The 13,522-nt window shown below is 40.8% G+C and overlaps 1 protein-coding gene across 5 annotated transcripts in view; it reads left to right on the forward strand.

Annotated features, from left to right (window-relative positions):
• Nucleotides 1-13,522, forward strand: part of FIRRM (FIGNL1 interacting regulator of recombination and mitosis) — a 63,611-nt gene that overhangs the window by 17,985 nt on the left and 32,104 nt on the right. For all 5 annotated transcript variants that reach the window (XM_051858392.3, XM_089299578.1, XM_089299580.1 and 2 more), the window contains 2 exons: nucleotides 2,997-3,077; nucleotides 11,615-11,679. In XM_051858392.3, the coding sequence (XP_051714352.3) occupies nucleotides 2,997-3,077; nucleotides 11,615-11,679 (146 nt within the window). The remainder of the gene's footprint in view (nucleotides 1-2,996; nucleotides 3,078-11,614; nucleotides 11,680-13,522) is intronic.

Here is a 13,522-nt window from a genome sequence, read left to right on the forward strand (position 1 = left end):
GAATTCTGGTCTTCTGACTGGTTTCCAGTCATTAGGGGAGTAAACCAGTAGATGTAAGATGCTCACTCTCTGTCTCTCTACCTTTCAAATAAACAAATCTTTACCAAAAATAGCATGTTAATATAGTTTATGTAAACTGCTTGTATATGAAAATCAGAATTTACTTTGCAAATTCTTCTAATTTCCAAGCAAATTTTCATGTTTACCTAACATTTATGCAAATTTATGACTGATAAATGTGACTACCTGTACTCACTGTTCATTGCCTGAAATAGAGCTCTCAGATGGGCTGCATACTTTCTCCATTCTTAACTAAATTATGATCAGCAACACCATCTGCTGTTGATTACTGATCTACTGATATTAATTTAGAAGTTAAAACGTTTAAAAGTGTTTCAAGCAGTTTTTATGTTGTGTTCTTAATCTGTTTGGACTGCTATAACAAAATACTGAGTAATTTATAAATAATAGGAATTTCTTTCTCATGGTTCTAGTGGCTGGGAAGTCCCAGATCAAGGTGCCAGTTGGTTCACTGTATAGTGAAGACTTGCTCTCTGCTTCAAAAATGGCACCTTCTTGCCATGTCCTTAGGACAGGAAGGGCAAGGCATCTCCTAAGGATGTGTATCGGGTGGAGGTTCTCAGGTTTAAAATGCCTCACCTTTTAATTCTGTCACTTTAGATATTAGGTTCCAATGTATGAATTTTGGAGGAATACCATCATTTAAAACATAGCACGTTGCTTCCAGAAATGTCCAAATACAAACAGCGGATTAATTAGTAGTATGGTATTCATGGAGCATATGAATGGATCAATCTCTGTATTAGTTTTCTGGGGTTACCATAACAAATTACCATAAACTGGCTTAAAAGAAGAGAAATTTAATCTTTCACAGTTTTATAAGCAGGAAGTCTGGAATTTGTCAACAGGGCAGTTTTCTTATGTGGTTGTAGATACTGTATTTCATGCCTTTTTTCTAGTTTCTGGTGTCACTGGCAATCCTTGGCGTTCTTCAGTTTGCAGCTACATAACTCCAGTTTGCCTCCATATCACAATGTATTCTTTCTGTGTGTCTTCACATCATCTTTTTATAAGAACACCAGTCACATTGGAAACAGGACATAGTTTATTTCAGTATGACCATATCTTAGCTAATGTGTACCACGAACATATCTCCAAATTAAGGCCATATTCTCAAGTATTGAGATTACAACTTAAACATATTTTTTGGGAAGGGGACAGTTTACCCCATAAGAACTTCAGACATTGGGATTTATTCTTTGAGAGCTCTTCAGAAAGAGACTGTTAGACTTGATAACGCAGTATTTTTTAGCCATTATTGATACAGTTTCTGTAATGATGTGTGGGAATTTATTGTAGGACCCATAGATACAGCTTCTACTGTAATTCCTTCCTTTGTTTATGTAATACTGCTAGAAATTTGTTTTTCAGAAAATAAGTATGTACCATTTCATTGGTTCCCTTGCTTAGCTTCATTGTGTACTACATTTAGAATTGTTCAGTAACTTAATTGTTTAAAGAAAGAAGAATGGGAAAATGGTCTTTCTTGGAAGCAAACAGTTGAGTGAATTGAGATAAGACTGTTGCTGATATGTGTTATTTACTTGATTTTTGAAAACATCAAAATAAGAGCTCTCTAGATTTGATTAGTGGTATACTATTTAGTAGTGAAGTGAAACTAGAATGTTCAGCCAAATCTTGTATAATTTCTCTTTGAGTGAGTGAAGAAGAAATTTAAGCAAATTGATAATAACTTATGTGTGGTTCAGTCACTCATTTAGCCAGTATTTCCAGAATGTTTTCTTGTGTGGCAGAAATATACTGGGTGCGAAGTCACATTATCTGCCCTCAACAACTCCTGAGAGAATTTATTTCTGGAGACAATTATAGAATACTGTGATCTCGAGAGGACTGGGGAATTGGCTCATGGGAGTGCAAGTGGGTAACCAGTCATGAAGTCAGGGCACATTTATGGTGATCTGAGATCTCTGCTGAACAACGTGTTATGAAGTGAGCATAGATTCATCTTCACTCTCCTTCTACACTTGCTTAACAGTATATAAGAGAGTTCATGATGATGAAAGAAAATTAAATTTTCTAATATTCTATTTCTCCTAAGGAAAATTGACTTTTCTTTTAAAATTTATTTATTGATTTGAAAGGCAGAGTTTCAGAGAGGCAGAGGCAGAGGGAAAGAGAGAGAAATATGCCATCCGCTGGTTCATTCCCCAGATGGCCCCTTGGCCAGAGCTGAGCCTATCCGAAGCCAGGAGTCAGGAGCTTCTTTTGGGTCTCCTGTGCAGGTGCAGGGGCCCGAGGACTTGGGCCAGCTTTTACTGCTTTCCCGGGCCATATCAGAGAGCTGGATGAGAAGTGTAGCAGCTGGGACTTGAACCGGTTCCCATATGGGATGCCAGCACTACATCCATCAGGTGGTGGCTTTACCTGCTATGCCACAGAGTTGGCCCTGGGAAAATTGACTTTTTTCAGATGTTTATAATAAAGGTTAATATTCTATTAGTTGATTATCTGATTCTTTATAATTGGGTTTAGTTAAGATTTTCCTGTGTTGTTGGGAATCAACCATAGTCAGTAATCAGTTAGCATTAAAGCTGAGATATGCTATTGTATGAAAGTAATTCTGAAAATTAAAGACTAATTTATTTGAGTTAATTTTCTAGCACTAATTTAAAGTTCTTTGGATTGTACTGTGTAGTATACTTATGGTGACATGACAACCAATATTTATTGAACTGAATTGCCTCAGTACCAGACACTGTTTAAAACTTACAATAATCTTAGTATTAGTCATTTTTGTTTATATTGTCTTTAACACTAATTCACAGAATGATGTTTTCTTGGAAAATTTTTATAGTTTGCTAACTGGTATTTATGAAAATATTGTCTCATTTACAGAGTTATTTAATTTCTTTTTTCTCATTTATTATGCTTTCTTATTTCCTTTTTTGGAACAGGATAACACTGACTACAGATTATTCCAAAAAACACTCAAGTTGTGTCGCTTCTTTGCCAACTCTCTTTTGCACTATACTAAGGTAAGACCAATTATTTATAACACTTATATGTAAAACCTATAAGTAAATTATCCTTTTTTAATTACGTTTTTTAAAATGTTATTTATGTTACACAAGTTTCATGTATTCCATATCTATAGATTTAGGAACATAGTTATACTTCCACCCCTACCCTCCCTCCTGCCAATGCACCAAACCTTCTTCCCTCTCACATTTCCACTCTTAATGTTTTCAAAGATCAATTTTTAATTTACATAATGATCATATAGTTAACCCTACACTAAGTAAAAGAGTTCAAAAAATAGTATGAAGAAAAAACAAAACACTTTTCCTCCACAGAAGAGACAAGGGTGGTAAACAAGCATTGAATTTCAAAATGTCTGTTTCACATTGCATTTCAGGTACTCTATTAGTTACCTTGGATCGGGGAAAACATGGTGCCTGTCTTTTTGGGACTGGGTTATTTCACTAAGTGTAATGGTTTCCAGTTGCGTCCATCTTATTGCAAAAGACAGGATCTCATTCTTTTTTTTTTTTTAAGGTTTATTTATTTATTTTGAAAGTCAGAGTTACACACACACACAGAGAGAGAGAGAGAGAGAGAGAGAGGTCTTCCATCCGCTGGTTCACTCCCCAATTGGCTGCAGCCGCTTGAGCTGTGCCAGTCCGAAGCCGAGAGCCGGGAGCTTCTTCTGGGTCTCCCACACCAGTGGAGGGGCCCAAGGCCTTGGGTCATCTTCTGCTGCTTTCCCAGGCCATAGCAGAGAGCTGGATCGGAAGTGGAGCAGCCAGGACTCGCATCGGCGCCCATATGGGATGCCAGCACTACAGGTGGCAGCTTTACCCACTATGCTGCAGTGCCGGCCCCCTCATTCTTTTTTATAGCTGAGTGGTACTACCATAATTTCTTTATCTAGTCAACAATTGATGGCTATCCGGGTAGATTCCATGTCTTAGCTATTGTGAATTGTCCTGTAATGAAAGTGGGGGTACAGAAAACTCTTCATATGCTGATTTCTTTTAGTTTGGGAAAATTCTTAGGAGTGGAGTGGCTGGATCATATGGTGGGTCTGTATTCAGATTTCTGAGGTATCTGCATACTGTCTTAAACAGTGGCTGCACCAATTTGCATTCCCACCAACAGTGGACCAGGGTACCTTTTTCCCCCGCCTCTTCGCTAGCATTTGTCATTTGTTGATTTCTGTATGAGAGCCATTCTAATTGGACAGAGTGAGGTGAATGAAACCTCATTGCGGTTTTGATTTGCATTTCTCTGACAGGTAATGATCGTGAGCATTTTCAAGTGTCTGTTGGGCATTTGAATTTCCTGTCTTGAAAAATGCCTGTTCAAGTCCTTTGCCTGTATCTTAATTGGGTTGTTTGTTTCGTTGTTGTTGAATTTCTTGAGCTCTTTATAGATTCTGAATGTTAACCCTTTATCAGTTGCATAGTTTGCAGATATTTTCTCCCGTTCTGCCAGTTGCTTCTTCACTTTGCTGAATGTTTCTTTTGCAGCATAGAAGCTTCTCAGCTTGGTGTAATCCCATTTGTCAATTTTGACTATGATTGCCTGTGCTTCTGAGGTCTTTTCCAAGAACTCTTTGCCTATGACAATGTCTTGCAGAGTTTTCCCAATGTTCTCAAGTAATTTGATGGTATCAGGTCATAGATTTAGGTCTTGGATCCATTTTGAGTGTATTTTTTTGTGTAAAGTGTAAGATATGGGTCTGGTTTCATAATTCTGTATGTGGAGATCCAGTTTCCCCAGTACCATTTGTTAAAGAGACTGTGTCCTTCCTCTGTCCTCAAAGAGTTGTATTATGAGAGTTAGTAGTAAAACTTGTTTTTGATATGAGAGTTTTTTTATTATGAGAGTTAATGTGTAAATATTTTACTATGTTTTTATTATGAGAGTTAATAGTAAAAACTTGTTTTTAAAGATTTATTTCATTTTAGTGTATTAAGTTGAGGATATACTTAAATCTCTTAAGTTTTAGATATGACTAAGTGTCCAACTCCATTGCTTGTTTTCTTAGGTGCTTCCTTAATGATAAAACTTGTTCTCAAGGACTTACTTTCTTTTAATGTATTAAGTGGAGGGTATTCTTACATCTCACAAGTTATAGTTATGTCTAAGTGATTGTAAAAAATGAATTGTTCTTGGGTACTTCTTTACAGTGAATTAAGTTTCTAAAAAAAAAAAGTGAAACTAGCTTCGAGATACAGTGACTTTGGACAGCCTTTGTCTTGACTGTTGAGGAACAGTGGATATAGTGGGAAGAATCAATATAAGTGGCCGGCACCGCGGCTCAATAGGCTAATCCTCTGCCTGCGGCACCAGCACACCAGGTTCTAGTCCCGGTCGGGGCGCCGGATTCTGTCCTGGTTGCTCCTCTTCCAGTCCAGCTCTCTGCTAATGGCCCAAGTCCTTGGGCCCTGCACCCTCATGGGAGACCAGGAGAAGCACCTGGCTCCTGGCTTCGGATCAGGGCAGTGTGCCAGCCGCAGTGCGCCGGCCACAGCGGCCATTGGGGGGTGAACCTACGGAAAAGGAAGACCTTTCTCTCTGTCTCTCTCACTGTTCCCTCTGCCTGTTAAAAAAAAAGTAATAAAAAAAATCAATATAATTTTAATATATGGTACTTATGAAATGCATGAAGTTTGTATTCCTTAATTAAAAGTTTTCTTTGGGAAAAAAATAATAGAATAAAGAGACTGTCCAGCTCGAGGGATTGATTTTATCTCTTTTGTCAAAGATAAGTTGATTGTAAATGCATGGATTGATTTCTGGAGTTGCTTTTCTTCCTCCCTCCCTCCTTCCCTCCCTCTCTCCCTACCTCCTTTCTCCCTCCCTCCCTCTCTCCTCCCTCCCTGCCTGCCTTCCTTCCTTCCTTCCATTACAGAGAGAGGTAGAGCCACAGAGAGGTCTTCCATTTTGCTGGTTCACTCCCCAAATGACTGCAATGGCCAAAGCTGAGTTGATCTGAATCCAGGAGCTCGGAGCTTCTTCCAGGTCTCCCACATGGGTGCAGGGGCCCAAGGAGTTGGACCATCTTTTATTGCTTTCCCAGGCTATAGCAGAGAGCTGGATTGGAAGAGGAGCAATGGGGACTTGAACCGGCACCCATATTGGTTGCCAGCACTGTAGGCTGGGGCTTTAACCCGCTGCACCACAGCGCTGGCCCCTGGAGTTGCTTTTCTATTCTGTTGGTCTACAGTCTGTGTTTGCACCAGTACCATGCTATTCTTAGTATTGCTGCCCTGTAGTGTGTCTTGAAATCAGGTGTTCTGATGCCTCTGGTTTTCTTTTTGTTGTATGAGATTGCTTTAGCTATTTGGGGTCTCATGTGTTTCCATGTGAGTTCTAGCATCATTTTTTTCTAGATCTGTGGAAAATGTCATAAGTTTTTGATTGGGATCACATTAAATCTTTAAATTTTGGTAGTATGGACATTTTGATGATATTGATTATTCCAATCCATGAACAGGGAAGATTTTTCCATTTTTTGATGTCTTTCTTCTATTTATTATTTCATGATTTTCATCATAGAGATCTTTGATACCTTTGTTAAATTTATTCCAAGGTATTTAATTCTTTTTGGAGTTATTGTGAATGAGACTGATTTTAAAAGTTCTTCCTCAGCCACAACATTGTCTGTGTATACAAAGGCTATTAATTTTTCCGTGTTGATTTTATATCCTGCCTCTTTACCAAACTCTTTTATGAGTTTCAGTAGTCTGTGAGTGGAGTCTTTTGAATCTCCTATATATAGGATCATGTCATCTGTAATAGGGATAGTTTGATTTCCTCCTTTCCAATTTGTATCTGTTTGATTTATTTTTCTTGGCTAATGGTTCTGGCTAAAACTTCCAGGACTATATTAAATAGCAGTGGTGAAAGTGGGCATCCTTGTCTGGTTCCAGATCTCAGGAGGAATGCTTCCAGCTTTTCCCCACTTTAATAGGATGCTAGCAGTGGGTTTGTCCCTTTCTTTCTCCAATTTGGGGGAGTTTTCTGTAATTATTTCACTAAATAGGTCTTCTAGATCATTCTCTCTTTCCACTCCTTCAGGAACTCCTAAGACCTGTATGTTAAATTGTTTGTTAGTCTCCCATAAATCTCCAACACTATGCTAATTTTTCTGTTTTCCTCTTGTTTTTATTGATATGACTGTAAGATTTCCAAAGATTTGTCTTCTAATTTGGATATTTCTTCTGCCTCACCAAGTCTACTGTTATGGCTTTCCACTGCATTTTTTATTTGATTTATTGAGTTCTTCTCTTCTAATATTTCATTTTGATTTCTCTCTAAAATCATGATGATTTCATGGGAAAAATTTTCATTCATGTCATTTATGGTTTTCTTCATTTCATGGATTTGCTTCTGATTGCTTTTGAGTAGTCCTGTGATTAATTTTTGAATTCTGGTTCCAGAATTTCCTTAGTCTTTTCATCTTCACCTTTTCTTTTTTTTTTTTTTTTCCTAACATAAGAACCACCATTATAGGAGCTCAGCTGCATAGCCCATCTAGCCCAAGACCGTTCTTGTGGTGAAGAATGAACAGATCCCAAGGACGTCTTCCATGGGGCACCAACATGTTCTCGTCCAAAAATTTATTTTTTTTCTTTTTTTTAAAGAGCCACTCATTTATTTATTTGAAAGTCAGAGTTACACAGAGAGAGAAGAGGCAGAGAGAGAGAGGTCTTCCATCCACTGGTTCACTCCCCAATTGGCTGCGCTGATCCGAAGCCAGGAGACAGGAGCCTCCCCTGGGTCTCCCATGTGGGCGCAGGGGCCCAAGGTCTTGGGCCATCTTCTACCGCTATCCCAGGCCATAACAGAGAGCCAGATCGGAAATGGAGCAGCCGGGTCTTGAAGCGGCACCCATATGGGATGCCGGCACTTCAGGCCAGGGTGTTAACTCGCTGTGCTACAGCGTCCGCCTGTGTCCAAAAATTTAAAGCCTGCTTTATCCTTCCACATTTTCCACCAATAGCATTAGCTCTCGAGTTTAGATTCCAGGTCTGCTATGAGATAGGTAAAGGTTCCTTTCACATGTCAAGTATGTGGCTGAGAAGGGACTTCAGCCACCTCCGTTAGCTTGTCCCTCCACAGTGAAGAGCCACCAATGCTCTCACAGCTCCCCTTCTCCAGTTTCGGAAGTCTTTAGGGTATACAGCCCAAGTCATCCACGGGTAGCACACAAGCATTTGCCACAAAGCAGGATACCATGTTTGTTTTCCTTTGGACCCAGCACACACTGGGCCAGCATCTCTCTAGAGCAGCCCTTCCAGCATTGTCCAGGCTGCCCTCCTAAGTGCTGAATGAGTTGTTCTGGGCCCTGTGATTTCTAAAAGCTTCAGCCAGCCTCACAGGCTTACTCTCAACTGCTTTGTTACAGTCCTACTTGTAAAACTAACAAACCCTTGAGTCCTGGATGTCTCTCAGATTTCATACCTTCCTCAAATTCACTAAATGCCTCCTGAATTTCAGAAAGCAGTTACTTACCAGCTGATTCAAAAATGCAGCCTAATTTGTGTGAGTCACTGCAGAGACCAGCTCTACAGGTCAGGGAGGGAAAGTGTGGTGTACCGGTCCCCCTTCATCCCATCACACAGATCCCCAACCTGGCCCTAACACCCTGACCTGCCTGAGACTCCTCTGTTCATTCCTTCTTCCTAGCTGCCACTCAGACCACGGGTGAGGCCCCTGGGTTGCACATAGGTAGCCTGAAGTAGATACACACCGCATTGTAGATCAGAACCCTAGACGGCAGTTTGAACCATATTGTGGACCTGCCTCATGTAGAAAACAGAGCCACACTGGGGCTGCTTTACCTATCACCTTGACTGGAAACATTCTGAGTGTGGAAGGAAAGAGGCTGTGCTCGAGGGAACAGGTTCATAGCAAACCTAAAACTACCTTTGTACAGTGTTGTGAATAGGTAAGGGGGAGGGGTCAGAGCTCCTCAGTGACCCCTCTTCCAGGCAGCATAACTTAGAGGACTTAGGCTAGTACCAAGAGCCCTACACAGTAGAGTCACTGCCAACAATCTTCTCACATTGAAAGAGGAAGACAAAAAGACACGTGGAATACAAACACACCCGGCTGTAGCCTCTGTCCTCCTGATGCCCTTGGCTTCCTGGGCCAGCCAGGACGTTAGCTTAGCTTTCAGTCTCTGCTTTATGTCCAGGCACTGGAGACAGGACTTTCATGGGTTAGTTTCTTCCCTTTGACTTGGAAAATTCTACTTCTCATCCTCAGCTCAATCACCAGTTCCTCAGGTACCATAAACAGACACGCTGTGCTGAAATGCTGTTCTGTTCCTTTTGGGGTGGGGGGATCATGGTGTCTTCCTTATTGTTTCTTGAATTTCTGTTTGCTTTTAGGCATTTGTGAGGTTGATTTTTGTTTTTTTTTTTTTCTCTGATTGCTTTTATCTTTGAGTTATGCCTCTGTGGCTTAGTGGAATGTCTGCACTTTCAGTGAATACCAAGAGGTGTGTGGTGGGTGTGGCCTGGGAGCTCTGGTCAGTGCTCCAGGGTGGGGCGAGTATCCAGGGCAACACTCATTGCCCGAGTGTTAGCTCCCAGTGTTTTCCACATCACCGTACAAACCGCACAAATGATCTGTGCAGCCCTCACTGTGAGCACAGTTCCATTGCAATGACCTGCTCTGGGCAACCAATGAGCTCTCAGGGTTTGGAGCTGCACCCGGTGATTGCCCAGAGACCCAGGTACTTGCTGCACCTTCTCTTGTAACCACTGAGTCCCCATGGTCTCAGCATACAAGGCTCCCACGGTCGCCGAGTGCAGAGGTTTCTGTCTGCCCTAAGAGCCTGCCAAGTCAACAGAGAGGCTGATGTTCCCTGAGACAGCTGCAGCTTGGCACCTTGATCCTGGGAGGCTGTGGGCGCCTCAGCGTCCTATGTAGTTGCCCAGCCACCTCCCAACCAGGCTCATAGTCAGTGGGGACTATGGATTTATTCATCTATAGAATTTCTGGATCACATGTGTACACAAGAGTCACTGGCCGAATGTCACTCTCTCCCCATCACTGCTGCCAGTACTGCTGAGGAGATGGTGTCCTGTCTCAGCCATTTGCTGTGGGCGCATGCAAAGTGTTCTGCAGCTGCCGCCCAAACCCAAAATGGAATCTGCCCTTTCTCAGCCAGGCAGTGGGCATTATTGTGGGGAAGTTGGTGTGAGATAAACATGCCCCTCACTTCCACTGGGTCCGTGGGCAACCGCTAGCTCTCAGGGCTCCAGTCTGGACTCTTATCACACTCTCCTTCCAGCTCTATCACCCTGTTTCCAAGCTGCTGCCTGCTCAGGCTCTCAGCTGCTACAGTTGTGCATTGTGTTTGTGTTCCTGCTGTGTGAACTCATAGGTCCACGATGATCCTCTTCCTCTTACAGGATTTCCAGTGTGGTTTTCTCTCCAATTCTCCCCTGAGAGTGTACGTCCTACACTCTTTTTTTTCCTACTGTTTATCCCTAGCCTTATGGAGTATGTTGTTTCCTAATCTGCCATCTTTGAATCTCCAAATTATTGTGTTTTTATCAAAATCTGTGCCAAAAACAATATTGAAATTATTTTCCACATTTATCTTATAGAATATGATTTAACATACTGAGCATATTAAATTGCTGTTTATTCAAATCTGTAAAAAATGGTTTCACAAGCTATTTTTGTAAGCATAAATCAGTTTTCAGAAGATAATTCAATTTGCTTTTAAATAGCATTTGCACATTATTTCTACTGTGTCTCTAACTTAGATTGTTACAGTTTAAATGTTCAGACTTGAAATTGGTGTAATTTTAAGGAGCCTTGCCTATTTGGGAATCATCAGAACAGCAGTGATAGTTGCAGATGCATGACTAGAAGAGATAAGTTGCCAAAGCAGATTATTTGAAAAGAAGATCAGAGAATGCCTATGTAGTGCAGCCTGTGGAACAAACATTGTTAATATATGTTAGTGATTTTTTTTTTTTGGAAACTATTGTCCAAGTTGAATTTGTTTTCAGTTTCATCCACTCCTTTCTGAGGAAAGAGAAGGATCTCCAGTGACTACAGATCATAGAATTTTGAGGCTGGCACAATGGCTCCAACAACTTGCCATCCAGTTTGATGTGCTGACTGAATTGGTCCTCTGGGCAGCTGCCTTTGGTGGTCGTTGGCTGCTGCTTATGCTGGGACCTCTGCAGCTTGCAGGATGTATATTCCAGAGATCAAAACACGTTGTGGGAAGTACACCAAATGGCACTTGGAATTGTTACCAATGTGATATTTGCTTGGTGTGTAGGAGGCAAAATTTGTCCCTAATTATGCCAGTTAAAACTTTTCCATCAAGGAATTTTTAAATGTTTTAAATTGTGGCTATAGTGGTAGTCATAACAGTAAAGAGTTTTAGTTAATTAGTGTCATACTCCTTTTTACTCTATGTAAGACTTGTTTTTTAAATGTGGCACATCAAGAATTTTATTTTGCATGCCTTTGTGGGAGCATATGTGTTATAAAGTCACATTGAATACAAGTATGAATTGTTTTATTTCAGGAATTTCTTCCTTTTCTTTCTGATTCTTGCTGTACATTACACCAGCTTTATCTTCAGATCCACAGGTAAGACAGATGCCATATCATTATTAAAATGTGACAGTGTTATTTATATCTTGCAAAGCTTAAGTGTACAAGGGAATTCAAAAGATTGGAATAATTTTTCTTAATGTTTTAGTAAATTTTTATTTCTTTAAATAATTGGGGATGAAAACTTGATAGTTACCTTGTTTTACTTATCTTTGTATTTGTAACTTTATTATTTTTTTAAAAGATTGTTTATTATTTATTTATTTGAAAGGCAGAGTTAGAAGGGAAGAGATAGAGAAATCTTCTGCCCACTGGTTCACTCCCGAAGTGGCTGCAGTGGCTGGGACTAGGCCTGGTGAAAACCAGGCGCTTCATCCAGGTCTCCCACGTAGATGCAGGGGCCCAAGCACTTGAGCCATCTTCCATTGCGTTCCCAGGTGCATTAGCAGGGAGCTGGATCAGAAAAGCAGCTGGGACACAAACTGCTGCTCATCTGGATGCATGCATTGCTGGAGATGGCTTAACCCACTGCGCCAGCGCCTGTCCCTGTATGTTTCACTTTATACATGATATATAACCCCTATGGTGATGAATATGAAAAACAAAGGATTGTATATGCATCTGTGTATTTGCAAAAGCATACTTCTTAATCATTATTAATTTTATTTCCATGAAGTTTAAGTCAGGTGGTAAAAATTGTGACTTGGAGAAGAATTGAATTACAGAAAGGTTTCATAGTTTAGATAGGGAGGATCTCAGTGACATTTGAAATTGACAGTTACCTTAGAAGAGCCCTAAATTTGACATGAAAATAGTCTGTTAGCTCATTTATCCAGGAGCCCTGTTGTAGTTTCCTAATTCATTTAGCCTCCAAGGCAACTTTTTCACACTTCAATTTTAAACTTCTCAAATCTCCCACAGCTCCTCCCCATTTCTCAGTGTCAATAAATGGCCTCATTTCCTATGTCACTGAAAATTGGAAGCATTTAGAAAAGAGCTTCCCTGCCCCATGTGACTACAGTACCCCCATATGAGTACTGGTTCGAGTCCCCCCCTGCTTGTTTCCAGTCCAGCTCCCTGGAAGCAGCTATTTATGGCCCAAATACTTGAGCCCCTGTGAACCCATGTGGGAGGCCCTGATGGAGTTCCTGGCTCCTGGCTTCAGCTTAGCCCCACCCAGATCATCGTGTTGTCTTTTGGGGAGTGAACTGGCAGGTGGGAGACATTCTCACTCCTTCCCTCTCTCCCTCTCTGCCTTCCAAATAATACAAAAATTAAAATTTGTATAACTTCCTGGGGGGAAAAAAAAGAGCTTCCATATACTCCCTCAAACACATCAACTAATCCACCTGATATTCATCCCCTTACTGCTATAAATGAACTGTATGCCTAAGTATACACATACATACACACAGAATCCAATCACGCAAATCATATGTCTTCTCTTCTGAAATCCTCAAATGGTCTTCATCAACACAATTTCCTGTCTACTTTTTCTTCTTTTCTTTTTTCTCCATAGCACTTAACACCTGCTCTGTTACATATTTCCTTGCTCACTTGTTTAACTGTCCCTTTTTACTTAGTTGTTAACTATCCCTTTCATTATATTAAATACGGGGGTGGGCATTTGCTGTAGATGTTAGGATGCCACTTGGGATGCCTGCATTCCATGTTGGAGTGTTTGGGCTTGAGTCCTGGCTTTGCTTTCAATTCTAGATTCTTGCGAATGCACATCCTTGCAGGGCAGTAGGTGATAGCTCAAGTTGTTGAGTCTCTGTCACCCTCATCCATGTAGGAGATCTGGATTCAATTATTGACTCCTGGTTTTGGCCTGGCCCAGCCCCAGCTATTGTGGGCATTTGGAGAGTGAGCCACTGAG

Source organism: Oryctolagus cuniculus, chromosome 7, assembly GCF_051225735.1.
Source record: "Oryctolagus cuniculus isolate XC-2025 breed Fujian yellow rabbit chromosome 7, ASM5122573v1, whole genome shotgun sequence".
Lineage (NCBI taxonomy): Eukaryota > Metazoa > Chordata > Mammalia > Lagomorpha > Leporidae > Oryctolagus > Oryctolagus cuniculus.